The sequence below is a fragment of the Chamaea fasciata genome, unplaced genomic scaffold (assembly GCF_029207755.1).
Source record: "Chamaea fasciata isolate MVZ Bird 193981 ecotype frontalis unplaced genomic scaffold, bChaFas1.0.hap1 SCAF_9, whole genome shotgun sequence".
In the NCBI taxonomy this organism is placed as follows: Eukaryota; Metazoa; Chordata; class Aves; order Passeriformes; family Sylviidae; genus Chamaea; species Chamaea fasciata.
Genome location: NW_027094094.1, coordinates 3,590,426 through 3,616,172, shown reverse-complemented (window position 1 = coordinate 3,616,172; position 25,747 = coordinate 3,590,426). Strand labels below are relative to the sequence as shown.

Here is a 25,747-nt window from a genome sequence, read left to right as displayed (position 1 = left end):
TTTAAATATAGCCCAAGGTAGAAGGAAAAGCAGGAAAATTAAAGTTTCTGCACTTGTCAAACACTTTACACACAAGATTTATGAACCACACCATCTGCACATACACCAGCCCCAACCACATGAGAGCTGGATCCTCTCCAATAATCTGTTCCTGACATAGCCAGTGACCTTGAAAATCATCAATCTGTGCATTAAAATCGATACAATAATTTTTTTTTTTTTAGTACTTCCCTATCCGTCCCTCAAAGCTGTGATGGAGATGTTGGAAATTAAATAAGATTTATAGTAGATTTGATTCTGCATCAAACAAATCATGTTAAAACTAGTGCCAGGTTCCTGGATTAGGCATGTACCTTCTTGTTCAGAATTTGGGCCTTTACCTATGGACCTGAAATCAGATTTTGTCTCAGTCCTGTTATCAGAAGGGAGACCAGAAAGATGCAGCTCCACTTTGAGCCTCTATAGCTGGGACCTCCTCTTTGTGATGCCCTGTGCTATAGGATTAGGTGATAAATAAGACAGTAAAGCTTTTCTATCCCAGAAAGAGAAGACAGATGCCCAAGGATGCTTGCAGGCATCCCTGTTCCTTATTTCAATGTTGAAACATCAGTTTCTAAATCAATAGCATTCAACTTGTTCAGAGAAAACTGGGTGCAAAGACAGGGCTGTGTGATAAAGTTGTGTCATACTGGCTCTCCAAAAGCCAAAGGCTTTTTTTTCTAAAGCCTGTTACAATTGTTCTGGGTGTTGCATCTAATCCTGAAAGATCCCAGTGATGAAACATATGAATATCAAAGGAGGGATTACATTTACTGTAACTTCAGAGTCTTTTTCCTGCTCCCTTCAGGTGGATTTGGAAATGCTTGTTTTGCTTTCATTCATTGTAGATTTTAATCTCCTCAGAAAACCAGAGCATGTTACTTAGAAATTACTGAAATGGCAAAAATATTTCTCCTCCACACTGGTCACCAGTGAAATTCTTGACATAAAAGCAAAAGAGGGAATAAGGTATTTAAGTCACTTTGCAGCAAAAAAATACAAGTTTGATTAACCATATACTCTCCTTTCCTCCAGCTGCTAAAAAAATGTCTGAAAACTTCAGTTCTGCACAGTAAAAGTTGGGCAGTGCAATATGCTACACAGAGAGTGTAATGACTTGGCTAAAGTCAAAGAGCAAATCAGAATTACTCCCAGGACAAGGACGTGGGCATTCACATCTGTCACTGTGTGCCCTGCCCACAGAGGTGATGATGGAAAAGCAAATTCCTGCACCACTTCTTTCTAAAAGTGCCCTGATAATGCGTCACGACTTAACACTTGTCCTATTAGTAAATACGAATGTCAATGAAATGTTAATGTGACATTTTACCACAATCAGGGCATTAATTTAATTATGTAAAGATCCTCATTAATTAAATTCTTTAATTGCTAAGTTTTTGGCTTCCTACGCCTGATCTTATTAGTAGGATCTTCGTGCAATAGTTTCCATTCTAGTATCTGTGTAAAGCCCCTGGACCTACAATGTTCTCCATGACCCATTTAATAAAGTGAATTGCTTTCACTGACTTCCATGATAGTTTGGGGTTGTCACTGTACCTCCTACTTTTAATTTAAAAAACCCACCTCTAAAACAGGTAGCTTGACCTAAGGCTCCTTGATTTTACAGACATCTTTATAAAGAGGAAAGCTTGAATACACGATCTAAAATACATTTGGTAACAATGATTTTATCTCTTTCTTGCCCCAAAATACCTGCCCTGTCTGCTGGGAAGGTGGAACACAAGACTTTGCCAGCCTGTTTATGGTAAACGTGCTAAAAACAAGGAGATGCTGAAAAGATTTCCAGGCTTGGTAGAGGACCATGTATTTTTGTGCTACAAATTCAGCAGTGTGGGGAAGTGTTTCTATACATTAACCGAAAGTCTGGTGCGTATTCCACACCTAAAATCCAGCAACAGGAGCTCCCATTGCCATCAGTGACAAAGCCATTGCTTGCCTTTCCCAATAAATTCCAAGTGCTCTCTGTAGAGCAGCCAAAAGTACCATCCCGGGATAAAATGTTATTTTTCTTCCACTTTAGCAAATAGATACCCAGGAGGGTGGAGGGCTGGCTTCTTATGTTGTCAGAAAAATTCATTTCCAGCCGATGATGGCAGGGAGCAGAGAACTGTGAGATGACAAACCATCCATTTTTCCTTGCTTGGAGGAGCTCAGCACCGTGGTGAGCTGAGGGAAACTGGGCAGCAGTTGAGGTTTGGAGCTGGAGGGCTGAGTGTCCACGGGGTAATCAGGCACACGAGTCCTCTGATCCATGGCTCCTTGTCAGCTGTGTGCTCCAATGCACAGATTGCCGTGCAGACAGGGAAGGGAACAGCAGGGATTGTCAGTCAGGAATTGCTGTTTCTGTCTGTCTGTCCTGTGGGAGCTGAGGAAGCTCCTCAGCACACTGGAGCTCCTTGCAGGGAACACTGGGATGGAGCGGGAGACAGCAGGATCTGCAGGAAGCAGGATCTGCACGTCCTTTCTGCATGGAGAGACCTCTGCCCCACGGGCCACCAGCTCTATTCCCACCACCTCCTTCTCATTTGTTTTCCCATTTTATTCTTGTTCTCTCAGGTGGAAATGACTAACTCCTTCCAAAGGACGCTGGTGGAGAACAACTTATTTATGTCTCTTGCACAGCTGGCCAGAGCCTGTGCAGGCAATGCAGACGATTTATCAGAGGCTGCTCACAGGCACGGAAGATGGGTTTCCTGCACAGCTCAGGGGCTCTTCCTTTCTTTTATTTACTCTTCTTTTTCACTCTTCCCTTTTCATGAGGGTTTGCAAATTCCTCTTCCAGGGTTCCAACCACGTTGCTGTAAAATCACTGATTCCTGTGATACCTAACCAAGTGCTCTGCTCCTTTCAATGCCATTTTTTCCCTGCATTTCTGTGCTTCCTCACATCTCTCCCAGTTCCCAGCCTGCATCCTTCATCAGTCACAACCACAGCTCTGAGCTAAATGCAGTAGAAAACCACTTGAACTGTGTGGTTTTGAAAATGGTGATGAAATGAATTCAGTACACACCATAAATCTCAAAGAAAGTCCTAAAAGCATCACTCCTCACATCCTGCACATATCCATTGTCACCAGGATCTCACAATCCTGAACCTAAAGGTTGAACCAGGAACTGGGTGAGTATTTTCCATGAGATGCATTTGTAGCTCACATGGGCAGCCCCAGGCTCAGCAGAGGGGGTGCCCTGATGGCACCTGCAGATGGTTTCTCACCTCATGCCATGACAAAAATCAGGGTACAAATGTCTCTCTCCCTCCTCAGCAACCCTCACCTTCCCCCTCGCTCCTTTCTCCTCCCACCTGTCGCTCCTCAGCAGCACCCTGCACTTCCTGAAACAAGATTATGCCCACCCTCATTCTGGCATGCCCTTGAACTGGTAAGAGGCCAACTTCCAAAACCTTACTTTTCATGTTCCAAGAGATTGTCCAGTTCCCAGTGGTGTCACATTTCCCAGCAGTAGGTGGGAATACAGAATACAGAATCATTTACCTTGGAAAAGGTCTCGAAGCTCACCAAGTCCAGCCATTCCCCAGCACCGCCAAGGCCATCGCTGCCCCATGTCCCCAAGTGCCACATCCACACAGCCTTTAAATCCCTCCAGGGATGGGGACTGCACTACTACCCTGGGCAGCTGCGCCAGGCCTGGACAACATGTCCTGTGAAGAAATTTTAATGTTTGTTTGGAATTACCTAATTTCTCTGTAGCCATACACATTTATACAACACAGGCAGTGCTGTCTGCTGTCTGCATGCTTTCTGGCATCCTAATAAAAAGGATGGTCGTGTTTCAGTGGGACTCCTCCTGTCAGAACAACTCCCACATCCTCTCTATGGGTTATGGCTGTTCTGGAAGCAACAGGACTCTGATGGTGGAGAGGGAAGTGTCACGTAATTTCAGGAGTACACGGAGTGGAAGCACAATTCAAAATCTTTCTCTTATTAATATTTGATGTGTTGTTTTCTTTCATCTGCTCTGGAGAAATCAGAGGAGTTAAAAGAAGCAAAATTATTTAAACCCCCACTTTCCTGTCCTGAGGGACTATAAACACCATTTTTCTTCCTTGATGTACCGAGTGAAGTCACTGACAGGTACTGCATTAGGGAGCAGAAACACTCTGTGCTTTTCAGTCTGTTGTAAAAGAAGGAAATGCAAGCCCAGCCAGGGTCTGCAGCTGGCTCGTGGCTCCCGTGTCTGCTGGTGACAGCTCACGTGTGAGCCAGGAAACAGCTGCACAGGAACGGGGCAGTGACACCTGTCAGGGTGCTGGTGACACCAACCTTCAGGCCCAGCTGGCTTGTTATTCTGCTCTCACGTGGTTTGGCTTTTATACACTCCCTTCTGGAGTTATTTGTTGGTTTTTACCAGCTTATGGCTGAGTAAATCTGAGTGGAACTCCTGAGGACATAACCACCTTCTCTTTCACTGCTGTGGGCCCCTGCAATTCTCCCACTGCAACTCCACACAGGGAAGGATCCAGGGACAAACGTGGGGTCCTCCTGATCCTTTACATCCCACTTCAAGCCCACACCCATCAAGAGAAATACACAGAGCCATTCCACTGCCACTGGACTAAAGGGTTTCCAGGAAGCAGCACTGGAAACACATCCTGCTTGCACTGACATTCCTACAGGACATCTTCCCCTCCCTGGAAAACCTGCTCAGAAAACAGGCTACACACACGTCCAGCTGCTGCTTGGCTGAAATTGAGAGGAGCAAACAGGATTTTTGATGGGCCTGTCACTGTAAAGTCTGAGCTTTAATTGCATTGGGTCTTTCAGCTTGTCTTGGCACCAGCTCACAAGGAAGGTGTCCAAGGAACTGCAACAGGTACTTCTGAAATGATCACAAAATCTCCAACAACTAGCAATTTACAGAATATTACTTTATTCTTAAGAAAAAAAAAAAAAAAGAAAATGGAAGCTTTGTGCAAAATCATCAGTTAGGGCTTTGAATCTCAGACAAATCTGTGTTCAGTGCTAGAGGGTGGGAAAGAAGCACTCCAGAGATGTGGTGGCACTGCTGCCCCTCTTGCTGGGTATCACCTCTGTAGCTCCTTTTTCCTGGCAGGAAATGGCAGGGGGGATGAGCAGAGGCATTCTGCGCTGGAGGCATCTCTCAGGTGGAGACACAGGATGGATTCCTGGGAGAAGCCTCAGAGCCCAGGGCTCACAGACCTGACTAGTGCCTCCGTGCTCCTCACTGGAGCCTCCCTTTGCAGCACAAAGCCGTAATAAATTAAATGAGAGATTGATTAGTGCAGCTAATGAAGCCACTGCTCTGGAAAATACCAGGACAGGCCATGGGCTGACTGGTGAATGGTTCCAGTGGGATCACAGGGACTGACACCAGCGCCCACAGAGAGGCACAGAACACAAGTTTTATTTCTAGCAGCAATTCTGTTAATCCAGGTAAATATTGAATAAAATGAGTGAGACAGAATGGTATTTTCTTAAATGCATTTATCTCCTTATATGGGGAAAAAAGAAGGGAGATTAAAAGGCCACGTACTAACGCTAATTTTTTATTCTTGTGTTTTAGTTTGCCTGTGCCAAAAAAACATCCATTCAGGGTGGGAAAGCACAGCAAAAGGCAGGAAATATCCAGTGCAAACAAGATGCCAAACACCTCCAATTTAAATCCCCAGCTGGTTTCCGGCCATTTTTGTGGACACAGATCAACTGTGGAAAAATACCCATGGGAGATCTGCCCCTCCTTTCTTCCTTTTCCCTACCTATGAGTGCCTTCATAATTTTGTGGTTCCAGTAAGTGCTGGTGAGTTTTACAGCTGAATAAACTCAGAAATCCCCTTAAAATGCTCTTCCCTGGGCTCAGAGGACTCCCGCTACCATGGACACCACAGTCCCAAAGCATTTCCTATCTTTTCCCATCTCCCTTCTCCCAGGAGGAAATTCCATGGATCTATCCCTCTTCTAACCACAATAAGCCCAGTTTGCTTTGATGACCAAAACCTGGCTGAGAATCATCCAGGGACGAGGCCTCGGGCTGGGAGAGCTCATAGGTTTTTTTTGATTATGTTGGACGTTTTCTCTTTTCTGCTTTGGTTCATAATTGTTCATGGGAGGGGAGTGTGTGATCCCTTTGTAGTCTTCAGATAGCCGAGGCTGGACACAGTAGGCAATCCACACTGGATTCAATCCCAGCCCGCAGCAGGGGCTTTGCAAGACACTCTTATCTCAGAAAATAAAGGATTCATGCTTGACCTTCTCATGGCAGATAGCGCTCAAATATGAATCCCTCTGCAGATTAAGATAAATACTTCATTTCAACTGGTCTAAAGGACACATCCTCCTGATAGAGTTCTCCCAGTTAGGAGCAGGGGACTTGCCAGTAGAAAGTCTGCCTGCCAAGCTTCTTGTTCTTTGGTGGCTGAAAGAACAGATTTAGCCATTCTCCATTAATGCAGACCAGTAATTAAAACCATGTGACCCCAGTGTGATCACAAAACCAACGGTGCTAAGCTTTTATACTTTATGACAGCAAAATCCTTCACTGAATCACGGGAATAAGCATCCTCCTGCAAAGCTGGGAGTTAAGTGGGGAAGACTTCAAAAACCAGAGACAATGAGTTGACAGGATGGGTTTATTTGAGATGTCTCTCACTCTTTCTTTAGGAACCACCTGGAGTGATGCTGCCCAAGCTCAGGTGGTGCTGCTGGACAGACAGACAAAGGATGTGACTCCCACTGGGCTCAGCTGTCCAGCCTCTGACCCACAGAGGGAACAGAATCACTGCAAATCACCATCTTTTCCTTCAAATGAGTTTTTCTTTTGGACAGCAAAAGTCATCACAGTTTTGTTTTGGCTTCCTCTTTCATTTAAAAAAGAAGAATTGCAGGCAGATGGGAGCATGTGTGAGAGCTGTCCTGCATCTTTGGAAAACAGACTCTTCCAAACCTCAGACCACCCTTTCTTTGGGAGTATACACTTTTTAAATAGAGTTAATCATAGTCTTATCTCAGAAAATAAGGGATTTCTGCCCGATATTTTTGTAGCAATACACACATGAATATAGAGTACACACATGAATCTCTCTGAAGATTCAGACGAAGACTTGGTTTACACAGGTGGAGCCCAATCCTCAGCCCAAACCCAGCTGAACTTTCAATGGCTCTGACACCCCCAGCCTCCCCCTGTAAAAGCAAGCCTTGGGCATCTACCTGCACACAGGACAGGAAAGTTGGACTCTTCCAGGAAATGCTGTGTTTTCATTCCTCAAAAAAAAAAAAAAAAAAAACAAAACAAAACCACCCCAACAACTGCCTTCAGCTGATTTTTGCTCCCTGCACCTCGAGTGCCACCACCCGTGGGTGCCCAGCGGTGGTGGCAACCTGTCATGTGTCCAACCTTGCACTGGGGTTGCCACCTGAGCACCCAAACTCATCACCCTGACAAGGAATGGCAAGAGCAAACACTGGAGTGTCATTTCCCCTGCACAAAAGCTCCTCTGCCTTTTCCAGTGCCTTTTTTAAAGGCAGCTCCCTTCAGATGCAATTACCTTCTGGATCCTGTGGTGTGACTTCCCATATGTGAATTTTTTCCATTGTCCTTGGCAGCTAGAGGAGTCAAATGCCAAGTGGTGGAAGATATTTTCTATAGCCACAGCATCTGGCTTCCTGGCTGGTTGCTGTGTCAGTCGTGCTGTTGACTGTGGAGCTACCTCTGTTCCTGTTTGGTGTTTAAATCCATGGAGTTGCTCCATCCCCATATGCTGTTTTCCTTTCTTACTTTTCAACTGCTTTGAACATTTTTCCAGAAATTAATACTTCCTTGCATAGTTTCCACATGGGTTCAAGATGAGAGATCTCCCTGGAATGGTTTTTCTCCTCATGTTGGGAAGGTTCTGGAGAAATCCTCCAAGTTCATCCACGGTCACATTCATGATATTGCTGAGAGCTTTCCCATGGCTTTATGACAGATGGTATTTGCTCTAAAAACAACCATATTTTCTGTTCGCTCAGTGCTGCTCTGTGCTGGTGACTGTCTCCTTTGGAAAATTATGTGCCTTCCACCCCAAATCACTTTTTATCTAAAACATTTGGAGCGTTGTTTTGTAGGAAGTGTTTTAATTCAGTTCGTTCTAATTGCCAGGGGGTACAACAGGATGGTCCTCAATGGAAGGTAATTTAAAGACAGAGCTTTTCATAAAACTTACACCTTAGACAGGAGAGACGCATAAAGACACTGACAATAAAACTACTTTGTTTCACTGAAGCAGCCAAGGATCAGTAGGATCAGACTCAGCAATTTTGGAGGGGTTTAGTTGTTAATAAGTTTTGTATAAAACCAGATTCTCAGCGGGCTATAAATCAATATATCTATATTGAGTCAAAAGTAACAGCTCAACCAGCCCACAATCCAGCCCACTGCTTTCACATCTATTTGAGAAATATGGGAAGACAATGCTGGGAACAAAGAAAAGAGGAGAAAACAATGAAAAGAGGAAAAAAAAGTCTTTTGACAACATTAAAGTTCTGCTACCTGACAAGCAGTTCAAAGGCTGGCGTTTTTCATCCATAAAGGAAAGTTGTCCTGCTGTTGCTGAGCTCAGCACTGCAGAGGGCACCCAGGAAAAGTCATTTCCCACTTGCTTCTAATTAAAATGAACATTTCTGTTCTTCCGCTAAAAGAGCAGTTAAAAAGTGGCTGCACTCATGACACCAGGAGAACTTCCAAGCTAAAATATGCAGGGAAGAGGGGGAAAGACGGGGAGATAGTGACAGGACAAGGGGGAATGGTTTTAAACCAAAGGAGGAGAGATTTAGATTAGATATTGGGAAGAATTCTTTCCCGTGAGGGTGGTGAGCCCCTGGCACAGGCTGCCCAGAGAAGCTGTGGCTGCTCCATCCCTGAAATCTCCATGACCTGAAAGAAATGAATAAAGCAGCTGTAAGGCACCACAGTTCTTCAGCAGACAGAAATGACCACGTGTGAACCAAGGACATAAATTGTTAAAAATCTCAGTGTCTTGTTAATTGTGCCCTAAGCCATGTATACTCCACAAATCAGTAGCTTTACAAACCTGCACAACTCTTCAGCATTGCAGTCTTTTCTGTTTTATACTACAACAGGGGAAATTCTTTTTTAGACTTTTTTTTAGGTTGGGTTTTTTTTCATTTTTGGGGGGTTTTTTTTACAATATGTGGTTATGGGTTACAATACCTAGGAAATTAAGGTTTATTCTCCAATGTCAATGTTACCTCAACTACAGAGGAGAAGACTGTACAATCTCAGAAGACCATCTGGCAAGAAATTGTTTTTGAAAGACATAAAAGCCAACAGATAGCACTGTTCATCAGCTTCGCACGATCAGAAACCATCGGGTTTATCTTTGTACAGAGACCATCCATGTCATCAGTCACACGATTTAGAGTGAGAAATATATAAAGATTCTGTTCAGTGGCAATTACAGTTATAAAGACCAATAGAGAAATCATTTGCTGTGCTGTCAGCTCAGGGATTACAGATTTCATGTGAGGTTTTAGTGACCTTAGGGCATTAAAAGTGATATTCCTCTCAGCACAGTAGATTGAAAAGTATTGATGAGAGAGTCAAGATAAGAGAACAGCAGCTTGCTAAGACATTCCTCTGCCTCTTCCCATTTACTGCTACATTAATCTTTCCTTGATCTATTAAATTCCATTTTCTTGGACATTTATTCTGGGGACATGCAGGAAACAAGCTGGACCTATATCATCATGTCATTTGGCACCCTAAAAGGACTCCAAAGCCATGAACCCAAAAGGACAGGAAATAAGTCACTTGGCAGTGCAGGATATGAGCTTTCCACCAACAAATGAGTGAGATTGTGACTTCCTTCTCCCCCAGTGACACTGGCATCAAGGCTTTTAACTAAAACTGAAAGCATTTTCATTTTGTCAAGTTACAGAAGCACATCACAACCAGTATTATCTTCACAGCAAAAATTATCCTGCACAGACTGAGTGGGGGGCAATATGGACTTCATTAGGGTCAGGAGTCCACCTGCTTGTAGCTACTCTGGACAGTGTTTATTCACATGAAGTACTGGGCAAGGCATTTAAAATCAGGTGGTCTCCCCATCCCTGGAAGTGTTCCAGGCCGGGCTGGATGGGGCTTGGAGCAACCTGAGATAGTGGCAGGTGTCCTTGCCCATGGCAGGGGATGGAATGAGATGGTCTCTAAAGGTCCCTTCCAACCCTCTTCTCTCTGCAAGTGCGCACTGCAAAGACCTTCAGACAGAGAGCAAAAGATCCCAAAAAAAAGTAAGGTAGACCATAAGCAGTGTTTTACAAACACCGGAGTGCTGCAAACAGCTTCTTTCAAAGCTTTCTGGAGGAAAAACCAGGAGGGTGAAGTTCAAGCAGACGCAGAGCGTGGAGTGTGGGTTTGTTTACCCGCTCTTGCACTGTAACTCTGATGGAAAATTAATTCACAGCTTTAGAATTGCAGCTTCAATATTAATTCCTAAAGAGATATGACTTCTCTTGAAGAAATTCACTCCAATTCAGTGGTCATAAGCTTTTATCCCTTAATGCCCCTCAAAATGTGCTCCTCAATGCAGTGAGTGAGTCACCTGTCTTGCCGGGATGATGAGCTGTGACCATGGGTGGTCCCAGCAGGGCTCAAGGACACTCCTTTCTATACCGTGGGGAAGAATTTATCACATCCCTGTCTGGAGGAACAGAAACTCTTCTTCTGCTCCTCAGCACAGCCTCCAAATCCCTGTGTGAGCTTTTCAGCCTGCGCAGCTGGATTTCAGAGCAGTCTGCACCGCTTCCTCACCAAACTGCAGATGAGCTTAGACTCCCTGAGTCACCAAAATTTCTGTGATGAAGCATTAGCAGAGGGAAAGGTGAAAATAAATACTTGAAAATAAAACAGGCTTTCAGCTGGTTAGATTGCTCAGAATTTCCTATTTAACAGAATGAAAATCTTATTTATTCTCTTCTTCAGCGGTGGCCAATGCTCAAAATTGTTCATAACTTTGTTGCCTACAGACCCCACTGAATGCTAAGGGGATGGAAGGAGTGGTGGATTTGGCAGTCCTGGGTTAACTGCTGGACTTCATGATTTTGAAAGCTTCTTCCAGCCTTAATGATTCTGATTCCATCCCTGCTGAGCTTCACTTGCCACCACTGACCCCATCCAGCTCTCCAGCTAGCTGCAACATCTGCAGCCCAATGGAGCAGCCTCTTTACTCTGCAGCTCAGGGAAAATTGTTCTAATTTAAGCCAATGTTACTGATAAAAGGATGAAGAAAAACACTGCAGTGCCCATAATCGAACTGGGATGACTCTGAAGGTGCTATAGGCGCAAATGACAGCAGCCTCAAGCCCGGAGTTACAGTCCTCACCTCTGACTGGAGGTGTGCATGGAAAAAAAGGTGGATGAACACAGCATTTAGAGAACATGAGGCACCTGCACTCAGTTAAAGTACTCAGTTAATCAGATCTACCTGGCTGTGCATCTAATTTATTTTTCTTCCTTTGTGCTGCCTGATTTGTATTCCCCAGAAATAGTCACTCTTAAGGATTTAGAAAATAATCTGCATGTTCTGGAGAAAATCACATTTTCTTTTTCATCTCTTTGTCTCCCTTGCTGTCAAAATCTTATTTTATGCCTTCCTCTTGCAATCCATTTTAACAATGGCAGTGGCACAGGCAATATTTCTCTGTGCTTGATGAACTGAGGGACACTTGCTTATATAACTGGGGGACAATGATTACGGCTGAGTCTTTGTGAAAGATTTGAGAGCACAAGGGGAAAATGCTGTATCCCAGCAGCATCTCACTTATCCTCACATAAAGGAAACAGCTCTGCAAACCAAAGTGTCTCATCCATATTCAAAGTAAAAATCAAATAAACCAACACCTCAGCGGAGTGAGTCCAGCCAGCCAGGGCTGCCTCACACAGGATCATCAACTCCCCAAGTGGTGTTGTACTCAATTTTCTTTATTCCAGTTAGGAAAGAGAAAAAAATGACTTCTCGCCAGTGTGATATTGGGTTAATGGATGTCTCAAAGCCCCTGGCTGTGATTCCTTCTGATCTTTCATGACATTTTTGGTGTGACACTCCTCTCTGTGCCAGAAGCAATGGGTCTAGCTGATAAGGTACAATCCAAAAAGGAAATGGAGCCTTTCAAAATGTGACATGTACCTCAAAATCATTAAACTAAGCAACAAAAGCAATGCCCTAAATCCATTTTCCATTATTTCCACACATAATTGTGTTTATCCTCAGAAATCAGCTTGTACAATGTACCTAGCAGAAAGAAAAGCAGAGAAATGTCCATCATACATGACAAATGGAAGGGAGTTTATATTTCTACAATTTTGACTTACACTTCTCTAACTGCAGCACTTCAGCTCCAAGTTTTCAGCAGATTCCTCCACTGGAAACAGTCATGATGCTGGGGAAGTTCACAGGGAAAGGGTATGCAAAACCAGCCCGATTTCTTTCACTACTCACTGCACTCTTACAAGAGCCTGAGAAGGAGAGAGATTCCAGGAATATTCTTGTGCAGTGAAATTACGGGGCCGGTCCTTTTTTAAGGGTAGTGATGGCGGTGGTGAATGAGCACTGATTGTTGTTACCTCTTACAATTTAAAAGATAGTTATTGCAGATGAATAATGCATGAGCTTGGAATCTCTTCCCGAGGCACTTGGAGCCCCGAGTTGAGATGCACAGCACAAGCACACTGCTGTGATTGCCTTCAGTGTGCTGCCTTATTGTTCTGAAACACAGCATAATGATCCCCCTTAAAACATCAGTTTATAAAACTCACACCCACCAGGAGCGGGGAGGATTTGCAGGAACGAACCTCTTACAGCTCCTGCGCCTCGCCAACACCTCAGACCCGGGCTGATCAGTGCTGTCTGTTAGAACCAGGAAACACAGTTTGGGTTTTTAGACAGAAATCATGTTCCTGCATCACCTCCTCAAAGGCTGCTGCGTGTCCTCTGCTCGCTTTCCAAAGGTAATGGGTTATTGATCGCTGCTGATCAGGCAAATGTGCCCCCCGATGAATATGCAGACACAGCTTCAGGAGTGCTCTGAGCGTCAGAATGTTTTCACCGCGTTACATGGCTGGGTTCCCCACCCCAGCATCCTGGGCCTTTTTAAAAATGTCTCTCTTTGCAATCTCAGTTAAAATGGATCCATTTATACTCCGCTCAACACCCAAGAAATCACGCTGGAGTCTTAAAGTTCCTTTAAAATGCCATGTCAGCCCCGAAGCTTTGCTCTGCCTCTGCTCTTCTTGCCAGATCTCTCCTCCAAAGGAGACACAACACTGAGCCCTGGATGATGCCTTATTGCAAGGGATTGGGAAATTCAGCATCCCCCCCCCACCCCCAATCTTCCTGCATGAAAACCTCTGCAGAACAGACAAAATCAAAGTGTCACCTTAGTCCACTTTTAAACTCCTGGTCACGTGAGGGCTTCTCTTGACAATTCCATCTTCTTTTCTCAGTGTTTCTTATTGAGGGACAGGGTTTTCCTGGCTCACAGCAGTGGCACTGAGTGGTGCTACAGGTTTGTACTTCAGACTCAGTGAGGTGGCTCCTCTTTAAATAATAGAGAACATTCTCTGACCTAAGAGACCTTTTTTTTCTATGGGGAAGTATTAGGGAGAACTAGGAAGAATTATAGAACTTAAAGCAATGAGTGCTTTCGCTGACAGAGCCCTGAGACAGCGCTCCCAAAATGTTCTCTGTAGCTTGCTCAACACACAGGGAATTTTGGATAAGTAGGATTTCTATTAGCGTCTCAATTGTGAATAGATGTAAAGTCGGGCAACATTAAAAGCAGTTTCCCAGCTGTTTCAGCATAACAATTTCTTTGTAAATAAGGTGAATGCTATGTCAGAACAGCTGTGAAAGTGATTTTATTGAGTCACTGGGCACAGATACCATGTAACTTACCCTTTAATTATTCTGAAACTTGGTAGATTTCGCTAACAAATAACATGTGACAGAAGGATATTTATGGATTCCTACAGATTGCCGTGTAATTACCCTTAGAGAGCTTTGTGGTGTGTGCACTGTGGAATTGTTATGTCTTTATTTTGGTACGTTGCAGTCTTAAATCTCTAAGGCATCCCCTCATTCACCACCACGCCTGGCAGCCTCTTTGCATTCATGTCAAGGGAGGCTGTCAGGGAGCAGACACAAATCCTAACACGTGTCTTCCCTAAAAGAATTGACTTTTGCTGTGTTTCTTATTACTCTTTCTCCCTGAAGGGTAGTAGAAGTCTTTTAGATTGAAAACAACATCGTTGTGCCATGTGTGGAGAAAGCAGAGCTGGCTTCAAAAGTGACTTGAGTGCAAACTGTGCTTCTGTTTAGGTGACAACAACAGCCTCCTTATAAGCTCTGTGTACGAGGGACTAGGGATGAGAGTCGGCTTTCCACAGCAGTTAAATTGTGCCAATCATAGTCCAAAGCAAGCAGCTCAAAGCAGCAAGCAAGGACAAACCCCCTTGGCCTCAGCAGTGATATTTTGTGGGAGCACGTTCAGAAAGTCACAAAATGGTCTCAGTTCAAAGGGACTTTAAAGCTCGTCTCATTTCCACCCTCTGCCATGGACAGGAACAGCTTTCACCAGACCAGGTTGCTCCAAGCCTTGTCCAGCCTTGAAGCCCTGGGAAGCTCCCAAGGAGAGTGGGTGACAGGTGAAGCCATCACTGGTTTTTGTGGATATGCCAGGACCAAACTCCTCCCCTGGGGTGTGTTAGGAGAGCTCCACCTCACCACGAGTAAGTGACACGATGGTCTCAAGAACTCTGCAGGTCAACAGCAGCTCTTAGCAGCTTTTAAAGAAGAGTTATCCAGCATTTCTGCTCCCTGACATGAAAGGTTGTGAGATTGATGGGCTCTATTTGTATCCGTGCCATTTTGATGGTAAAAGTTTGGAAGTGGCTGCTGTCAGTGCTCCTGAAAAAATGGGAAAACATGGGGCCCTGGAGAAAAATTAGATGGGGAATTACAAATAAACTTGTGAGAAGATTGCAGTGTGAAAGGCATCATGGTGTTCTTTGATGGTCTGGGAACTGACTGAAACTTTATTAAATAAATTTCTGTGACTCATTCTTCAGTAGCTCTTCAAAATCAAGCTGTCCTTTGTTGCTGTTTCTTACTTAATACTACTTTTTAATTCACTTCTTAGTGTCACACCTTCCAGTGGGAATATTTTCCATTAGGAATTTGGTATTAATTTATTGTGGGTATTCTTCAACTGTTCCTAATGAGGTATTTGTTCATTAAAGCTTTCATGGAAATGACTATCATGCTTTCAGCTAAGGGAAGAGTCCTGTGAAGTGACATCAGTATTATTTAGTCAAAATAATTACTGACACTCCAGTGTCCTCCTGGAGCGTCAGTAATTATTTTGACTAAATAAACCATACTGTGTAAGGCATAATGTCCTGTAATAATAAAAACATTATTCCTGATAAAATGTTGTCCCCTGATTTTTGTCCATGACATTTCTTTTCCAGTCAAACTAGAGACACAGACCCCCAGCTTTGGGTCAGCTTTGTCCAGAAAAAGGTCAGGAAAAAAGAAAGAAAAAAGTCACATTTGCTTTTTAGCTGGCTGCATGTTTCCTAGAAATCTTAAGGAAGTTATTTTCATGGGATGGTAATTCTCCTTATTTACAATGGCCTGGTAAAAGAGACCAGAGGAGGCCGTGAAGATGCTCCAAAGGATGAAGCATCTCTGCTGCAAAGGCAGGCTGGGAGGTGTTCACCTGAAAAAGGATCCAGGGAGAACTTAGAGCTCCTTCCAGTGCCTAGAGGGGCTCCAAGAGAGCTTGAGAGGGGCTGGGGAAAGACTTTCAAAACTGATGTGTCACTGGCCTAAACCTGATCCCATCATCAGGTCACTGGCAGCAAAGACCAAACCAAGCATTTTTTTAACATCTAAGTCTCTTCTTGACTGCTCATTTTTAAATGGCCTCATCACCCATGAGCAACATTTCTGTTCACAACTGATTACATGCCAGCCCTGAGCAGAATGAGAGCGGGTTTTGAGGAGATCAAGCAACAATTGATAGATCAAGACCGGGAATAAGGCCTCTTTTATCTAGAAAAACTGTAAAGGAAATTGGAAAAATGTATTTGATTACTTTCCCAGAGGAGATGATTAGGGAACCTGAAGGCAAAGGCTGCTCTATGGAATGGATGATTTGAATTTTAACTGAAAATGCTGAGGCTCAAATGAAAAAGCATTTTAGATGGCAGGAGACAGTTTGTCCATTTTTTTTAAACTGTTTTTATTATTTGTAGTCAATATATTTGCATAATTTGTACATCCAAAGTATCCCAACTGGGACTAATTATCCACTGTGTTAGACAACATACAAACACTCAACAGAGCCAACCTCTGATCTGGGAGTCACAATCCAGAGCTCAGTTTCAGCAAACAACACTTGATAAGCCAAAGTGTTCATTCTCTTTTCTCTTTTTGCCCCCATTTATTAAAAAGGGCTCTTAGCCAAACCCTCAGTGGCCCTTTCAGAAGGCAGAAGAACAAGGAAATATTGTGCCCTGGTTAGCGCAGAGGGCTGGGGTTTGCAAATCAAAGCCAAGTCTCCATACTCTGGAGCAGACTTTATGTCTGACAAGAAGCAGTTCAGCTCCTCTGTGCCTCCAACAACCCATTGGTAAAAGGGTAGCAGCTCTGCCCACTCCCTTAGGGGCACACTGAGAGGGAAGACATTAAGATTTGTAAAGAAATTCTTAGAAGAATTTAAGACATCAATTATTTTAGGATTCTTTCACCCTAGGACTACATGGGGTGGTCATTGGGCACAGTTTTGTTTCCTCATGGAAGCAGTAAAATTTATGGTTTCCCATACTAAAACTCAGCACTTGCAAGGTTGGATGTGTTTCTCCAGCCAATTTTGCTGTCCCTGATAAGATCCCTGTTTGTAAATGCCTGTTCCTGCCTCACCATCGGGTGCACAGTGCAACTCCACTGCCTCCAACCCAACACACGCTCATAAAACCTGGGCTGGTGTTCAAATCCAACTCTACATCATAAGCTGAACCATCAAGAGGAAAATGCCAGCCATAAAACTTGTGGAGTTCCAGCTTTTGGGAGGCTGCAACACTCAGTGTTCCAACTGCATATTGGGGTCAGGCATGAAAAATGAGCCAATGAGGATTTTTATCAAATGCACCACCAGTTCTCTGGAATGGATTTGTCCTCTTTACTTACAAAGGGCAGAGCCTCACTGCCTCACTGCGGGAGCATTTTTACCCTTTATGTGGCCTCCTGTTTTCTGCTTCTTACCTGAGGATACCAATTTCATATCGTGGTTCTGAACCAACCTCCAGCATTATAAAATGTGTCCTACTCAGAACAGGCTCCCCAGGGAACGGGCACGGCCCCAAGGCTGCCACAGCTCCAGGAGGGTTTGGACAAGGCTCACAGGCACAGGGTGGGATTGTTGGGATGTCTGTGCAGTGCCAGGAGCTGAACTGATGATCCCTGTGGGACCCTTCCAATTCAGGATATTCCATGATTCTACAATCTTTGTATCCTGCCCAAATACCAAATATTTGCAGTGAGATGTCCTGCTGAGCTTATTACACTCAAACTTCTACAGCTCCGCCAGAAACGTATTCAGAAGTCAGGTCACTACCAATGGCAGTTCTGGGGGAAACACTGAGCAGGAGGAAGGAAGGCTGCTGTGGATGAAATCTAGGCATGCAGCAAGAATGAATACTCTCTACAAACAACAAAAATACTCAGTGCCCACTTAGAGCACAGCAGCAGAAGAGCATCAAGAAAATAAACCCATTACTTCCAGACCTAGCCAGACTCCTATGCATAGTTCAGTTAGGACCTGTTTTATTACAGGAGCATGGAGAAGTGTTGCCAACTGTCTTAGACTGCCAAGTATTTTCCTTTGTGAAGGTATTCGTTTGTTGGTTGAGGAGCACATTTCTACCTCCATGCCCCAGAGCCATTTGGGCAGCACCAGTGGGATTGAGGGATAAACAAGGAGCCGCATTTGCAGAGCATTGAGCAAAGGAAGTTTACTGACAGCGCTGGAGAGCTGCATGGTGGAACAGCACCATCCAAAAGTTTAAAAGGTGTTCACTTCTCCAGAGTATCCTGAAGGTCTGCCATCTTGCTGAGGGAAACTGCTGCCTGTAGGATGCCGGCTGGGGATTCACTCTGGGTGTCCTGGGCAGAAATCATGCCCTGAGCAGTAGAGAGGCTGCCATGGGGAGACACGGTCAGTACCAACAGCTCTGCCAGCAAATCATCTTCTTACTGACCCACTACCTCCCTCCAGCAAACAGGAACATTGAAAAAAATAATTCTCCTTCTATTAAAAGTTTCTGGAGAAAGCATAATAGTCCTATTCAAGAGCCCCTGAATGCAGTAAAATTAAATCTCTGGTTCTGTTGAAAATACCTCCTGGAAAATGAAAGGTTACTCTTTGTGAGGTGCCCCACAAGTCAGGAGTTTTAAGGGAAGACTGAAGCAATGGGATATGCAGTATCACTGCAACATTCACTCTGCTGTAAGGTTATAGGGAGGGACAACCTGCCCCCTGAATTAAGAGTGCCTAATTATGTGTATCTGAGCTTCTGCTGGCTCCCAGGCTCAGCATGATTTGTGGCTTTGAGGGAAAGCTGACTCCTGGCAGGGCCATGTGCAGAGGCACACGAGGAGCCTGCTGTGACAAGCCTCTCCTCTTCCCCAGCCAGGAGATGATCACAGGGAGAAATCACAGGAGATGATCACAGGGAGAAATCACACAGCTCTGCACACACACAGGTACTGACATGTGGGGGGTGCTGTCTGGGCACTTTGGGCAGATTTCGGAACAAGCCGAACAGACTGGACTCCCAGACACTCCAGCATCAGAGCACTCAGATAATGCAGACTGGGTGATAAATTGGGGGTGAGGGTAGAAGTCCAATTATCCACTGAAAACTCTTCCCCAAAGAAACAAAATTCAGCGTGGTTTCCACAAAACCCCTGGGGAGAAGCTTGTGTTCCCAGAGACAACAATACCGACATACAGGCAATGAAAAAATCATCACTTTTTAATGATTCTCTTAGTATCCACCCCTCAACTCTGCTCCATGACACAGGTTTTCCTTCACCCAGATTTGAGTCCTTCCAAGCTTCGTTAATTCTCTTTCCTTGCCTGACAATACACCACCAGTGTTATATATAGTGCCTCTTGCTTTCTTTGAGATTTGTAAAGGAAAACCAACAGACTTTAAATTGCAATTAATTTATCACTAGACATATTGTCTTCAGATTGCTTCACCATTGCCTCAGTAGCATTTGGCAGCCCATCTTCGGTGAGGGGAGGGCTGACACGAGCACATCAATCTCTTTTTTTTTTTTTTTTTTTTTTTTTTTTTTTTTTTTTGCCCCGTAGGTCTGTAAATACCAACTACTCCCAGGCAGCTGGTGAGAAAGGAGTTGCTGTGTTGAGTCAGAGCCTGCAAGCCCAGGCATTCACCAGGAATGTTATAGATGTGTGCCATTTACTGAGTTATGTGTGTTTGTCTGAGGGTAGGGAGGGGTACAGCTGGTTACCTGGGACTGGGGCTGTTGGGATAGCCCAGACTGTCTCTTTGGGAAGCAGGATACAGAGAGACTTCAACCAAGGCAGCTGCAGCACACAAAACAGTCTAGAGTTCTGTGGTATCTAAGTTAGAGCAGTACTCGGTAGCACCGAGTTTCACTGTTCATCTGGTCATTTCTTAAAGCATATTTATAACACCCCTACTCCAGATAAAGAATTTTTATCATAAGGCTCCGTCCAAGAAAGGAAACCAAGGCACATGAGATGTGGGAAATGGCAACGGAGAGTGCAGTCACAGTGCATCCTAGGACTGAGAGGATGCTGGGCTGAGTAATCTGTATATAAAGAAAAGACAAAAGGTCATTTTGAGGGAAGATTGGCATGAAGGAAAATGGTTTACAAGTAGTAGAAATAAATAATCCTTGCAAACCACTGGAGGTGATACAAACCAGCTGGGATGAGTAGACAGTGGGGGGAAAAAAAGCAGATTTTTCTATAGAGACCCAAGAAACCATAACGCCCTCCCTGCCATCCTGTCCCAGCCCTGTGATTTACACACATCTCTAGCTCAGAAAAAAAAAAAAATCTGCTGGGTTTTGTCAGTCTACAGTAAGTGCCACATTTTTCCTATATGGAAGAAAAAGGTTTGTTTCAAAGCCTTTAAGCCTTATGTTAGGATAAATTTTCCATAAGGCAAGTCATTCTAATCACATTTGGAATAAATTTGGTTTAAAAGAGGAGAAGTTTGACCTGGGGAGAATGCCAGGCAATGGAAAGCAAGTCAGTCTAATGGACTGCTTCCGAAGTCCTCTGTTTGGCTTAGGAAAACCACGTCCAACAGTTAATTGCTTAATGAAATGGCATCAGGTGGCCTCAAATAGATCAACTTTCTAAGATAAAAAAAAAGCCAGGGATACTCCTTCATCTTGTGTCTTCCATAAATTTGGAAGAATAGAATTGAAAACATACAGAAATGCGCTCCTTTTGCCCTTGAGAAAACCTGGCACTGCTGGGTCTGAAGGTAGGAAATACAACATTCACTGAGTATTTTGGGATTTCTCAGGTGGAACTGCACCATCCCTGCTGAGCCCAGGCAAAAACCTGCCATCAATTCATCTGTAAAAGCAGTCCCCTGGATGCTACACAGACAAGGAAAAAACACCCAAAACTATTCCCAGATAGCCTCAAGAATGTCTGAGATGCCTCTCCCAAGGTATTTAAGGATATAATTAGACAGACCTTTTAGAAATTAAAGGTGATGAAGTTGTAATGAATGAAATTTTCTTTTAAATGAGGTTTAGAGAATGTAACAGATGAGGCACTGAAAGAGCTGGGGAAAGAAAAACATCCTGGGAAAGTCCAGTTGTCCTGGAGAAAGAATAAATACAAATGAACAGCAGAACATTCACTCCAAATTTTCTTACAAAAAATATTGTTTCTTACATCTTCTTTAAAAATTTGCTGTTGCTGTTTCCTACACAGCGAAATGTTTTATTTATGTTCTGTATTTCCTAAAGGAAAATACTGGGAATTGGACCGAATCTCATTGGAAGGAATGATGTAACTGGATATAACACGAAAGATCACTGTTCCCATTGCTTTTACCTATGACTAAACTATTTAATCATGCCCATTGCATCGCCTGTGCTGATGATGAGCTCGCTGTGAAACGCAGATTTTAAAACAATTCCTGCCAACAACTTCTCAACCTTCACTATTTTTTTTTTCCAGCCATAGAACTTTGTCAGACAGACTCAAAACACATTTTTATTAATCTGTGGTAGAAAAATCCTGGTCACATCCAAATCTGGGTGTGTACTGCCAGAGTTATAAAGGCATGACTGCAAGGTGGCACATCAATCAGATTTCTGCATGGGAGCCCCTGCTTTCAGTAGACCAGAAAATAGGTCAGCAGGAGTAAACAGGTCAGGAATTTGGGATTTTGACGGAAAAATGAGATTATATGGCAAGGGAAGAAAGCTTATCCCCATGGAATTGACATTGCAAGAAACGCAAGGTTTGGATTTTTCTAGTTCCACATGCAAGAGCACTTTCACGGTGGGGTGAGGAATGGAAAAAAGAAACACTATTTGAGGGTTCCTGCATATGTCTCTCACATCAGAAGTATATATGATGGCATTACCCCTTCATGGGACTGAATCTCTTTTCTCACTTGAAACAGAAACTTTGGCCAGGACACGGGTGCCATCTGGGCACACAGATGCAGCTCTCCCAGCACATCCCAGCTGTCCAAAGAGGGAACAAAAGCACTGCCTCCAGGTCTCCTGAGACTGTTGAGACAATGATACCAAGCTCCACACATATAGACCCCCAAGATAAAATTGCATGGAAGCCAGAGTATGCAAAAATGAGGGCTAGAGTTGACCTCTAACAGTACGAGAGTGCTTCAGAGATTTTCTATATCTGAAAAGTCTCTAAATCCAACATGCCTTAAAAAAGTTCTTAACTGATATTAATAATTAACAAAATCACTTATCAGTGAAGTAACCTTTGAGAGTGTTCACCTCTCAAATAGATCAATTCTTATCTGCTGCTTCTTTATTCAAAAGTATGTGCTACATTTTAGGATCTCAGGACTAACCTCGTACATTCCCTATTTGTTTCCTAAATACACAAACCTGTTCCCTGAGACAGACACAAACCCCCAAATGGCCCCAGTGTCCTTCCAAGCAGTTGTAGAACAGTAAGATTCCCTCCAAGCCTCTTTTTTTTGGAGACTGAGCCCCATATCTCCCTCAGCTGCTCATTGTCAAATGTCTGCTCCGGATCCTATTCCAGCTCTGTTCCATTCTCTGAACATGCACGTGCACCTCAAAGTCTTTCTTATTGCGAGGGGCCCAAAACTGACTCTGGAATTCGAGGTGCCTCAGCAGTCCCAGCAGAGAGGGTTGAGAGCTGCCCTGTTTCTGGTGCCCACAACCAGTGCTGCTACAGGCCAGCTGCCATTGGCTTTCTTGGCCACATGGGCACACACCACCTCAAACTCAGCTGCTGTCCACCACCACCCCCAGATCCTTTTCCACCCATCAACATTCCAGATGCAATTCCTCACACCCACAGCATGGCCTGAGACTGCTGTGAGTGAGGGATGAGGGCCTGACAGGGCAGGGACAGACACCAGGCTTGGTCGGGCCCTTATGGCACAGGAGCTGAGATAGCTGATGGAACATCCAACACACCTGGCCTGCAAAACGCTTAGGATATCATGGTTGGCAAGGGAGCACACAGGATGAAGACTTGCGGGCTGAGACACTTTAATCACCAAAACAAATCACAAAGAATCATACAGATGATGAAAAGGCCACAGGAGCTCGCCACCAACAGCCCAGTGAGTTGCCATTTCAACAGCAGCACCACCAACTTGCAGTTGTGCAACTGAGCAGACATGGTGTCAAGAGTGGGGTCTCTCTGGGATCTGCGGGATCTGCTGTCCCACCTGTGTCCCCAGCCAGCAGCTGCTGTCCCCAGCCTGCTCCCTGCTGCCGGGGCTCAGGAGCACAACAGGCCTTGGCACTCACTGCTCAGCCATGGCTCTACACAGCACTGTGTCACAAACACAAAATTCAGTCCCAGGAGAAGTTCATCCCATCCCCTCCAAACCAATCACTACTACTGGTGACACCATCACCAAGGATGGTACTGGGGGAGCCCACCGATCAGTGCTGGCCATGTCACAGTGGCCCCAGCGACCATCATCACCCCAGCCTAAGCCGTAAAACGTGGCTGTGCGTCAACACAAACCTCAGAGTAGAGGAGAAGAATACGGAGAAGGAGCTTGCCCCAGCCTGCTCACGAACAATGCTAAGTCAGAGGCTTCTGGTGCCTCTAATACAGCTCACGCATTTCTCGCTTCATTCCGGGCTCGTGCACTAGCGTTGGGAAGAAAATGCCACCACAGCTGCGCAAGCAACGCGACAGGCACTCGCCAAATGGGTCTGGATCCAACACGGCACAGGCAGAAACTGTCCCCAAGGAGAAAGGTGAAAGCACAACTCGCCCTCCCCACAGTTCCCGGTCACTGGCACACAGGGCTCTGGGGCAGTCACCAAAGAGGCAAAAACAAAGCCAGGGCCAGGCTGGGCACTTGCTGGGCCACCCGTGCCTCACCCGCCCAGCCCTTCAGCCAGGACCACACACACCCAGCAGGGCTCTGGAGCTGATCTTGAACGGACACTTGCCCAGCCCCACAGAGGTGCTCATGCTCGGGGCACTTTCTCTCACCAGCGTGCATGTTGTGCCACCGGATCCAGGCGGACACCGACATCTGTGGGGACAAGAGAGTCAGCTTCAAGCTCTGTGTCCACACCTACTGCCAAGTGACTTCTCTTGGGCTCCCTCTAGTTTTCTGCCCAGGATAGCCCTGCCTTCCTGACTTAACAAGCTCTTGGCCTTCTCTGCTTTGCAGATCCTCGCCAGCAGGCTTTACCCACAAGAGAAGACTTGACAGTATATCGCTGGGGACACCAGATGCATCATCAGAGAAGGAGCCAAGAAGGTGAGAAGGACCTGGCAAAATCTTTGCACCAGGTCAGGCTTTGGCAGCTCCTCCTGCTCCCCAGCAAAGAAGCCCCAGAGCTGGCACATGCAGGAGCCTCAAGCACAGGCGGCTCTGGGGCCTCTGAGCCAGCACAGCCCACATCCTGATCCCCGTCTGCACATGCAGACCAACCACAAAGCCCCAGTCCTGACACTCAGGGGGCTGCTGTCCTCTTTCCAGACCTGCTTCATTTGCTACAAGATGGGGGCCACCATCACCTGCTGCCAGACAGGCTGCGACCGCCCCGCCCTGCGCCCCAGACGGCCAACGCGTCACCCAGTGCTTTGGGGCCTACAGGTAAGGGCTGCCCGTCCTCACCTCGCAGCCCCCACGTTCATCTCCAAGCCCTTTCTACCCGCATTGGCCACGCAAGGCAGGAGCCCACGGGGACGGCTCCCAGCGAGCTGACACACACAGGGGCAGAACCCACACAGGGCCTGGGGCTCCCCTCGCAGCTCCAACACCCACGTGGCCGGCAGAGCCAAAGGACTCTGAACTTGCCGCCTTCCCTCACCCATCTCCTCCATCTTCCTCACAGGCCCTTCTGCTGGGAGCACAGCCCACAGCAGAAACTGCAGCCACGTCCAAGCCAGGATAACACCTGCACCATCTGCCTGGGCACCGTGGAAGACATCATCTCCTACAAAACCATGGGGTGCCCCGCGTGCCCAAGACGCCCACTTCCCCCGGCAATGCATCCAGAGACTGGCTCTGTATGCTGGCATCGGCTTCCAATGCCCGCGTTGCCTGAACCAAGAGCCGTTCATGATGGAAATGCTCACCATGGGGATTCGACTCTCCTTTGGCTTTTCTCCTCCCAGCTCACAAGGCCTCAGGCACAAGCACGGTGCCAGCCTAGGGACTGCCCCGACAAGCCTGGCTCCCTTCTGGCCTGTGCCTCTTGCCCTCAGCTCCACTGAGGAGCCGGACACGGGACAGGCAGAGGAGCAGCCACTGCCAGGATCTGCCTGATGCTGGCTCAGCTGGGCTCAACTCTTTCCCCTCCTTCTCCGGCAGACCCTCATCATGGGAGAGTGACCAAGAGGTTGGACCCTGAGACCAGAGGCACAGCTGCTGCCATGCTGCACTGTGCCTTTGTCCAGGAAGCAGGGAGCACGCGGAGGCAGACGGGTGAGATGTCAAAGCAGCAATGCAGGGATCTGAACGGGACCCGTCTGCCCACAGGCTCAGGGATGAAGAACTAACAACAAAGGCTCGGCCATGGGCACGGCCATCCCTTGTGCCAGCGCTTTGACCTCACAACCAGTACCTCCTTTACTCCTCCAGACCCTGCCATCTTTTTAGTTGATAGGGAAAAGTGAGTGATGCAGCCTGTTAGGTCTGATAGTGATAGAGGTACTTTCCCCTGGAGAAAGAGATGACTTTAGGGTCAGGCTTGCTGTAACCCCCTTGAAGAAAAACCCTAAAACTCTCCTCCTCCCTCTTCCCTAACTGGTCTCCTAGTCTCTCCTTACCTCTCCTTGTTTTAACCTCCCTTCCTTCCCCACCACATACCTCAATACCTCCAGCTGTACCTACTTTTATTATCATTTAAAGGGAGGAAT

General features: G+C 45.6%; 1 protein-coding gene across 1 annotated transcript; it reads left to right on the top strand.

Annotated features, from left to right (window-relative positions):
• The first annotated feature begins 24,227 nt into the window (after positions 1-24,227).
• On the top strand, positions 24,228-25,317 carry LOC136294133 (G2/M phase-specific E3 ubiquitin-protein ligase-like). Its single transcript, XM_066191615.1, is given in 5 exon segments — positions 24,228-24,427; positions 24,429-24,479; positions 24,721-24,850; positions 24,852-24,978; positions 25,190-25,317. Coding segments are annotated over 5 exon segments (636 nt in total).
• The last annotated feature ends 430 nt before the right edge of the window (positions 25,318-25,747 follow it).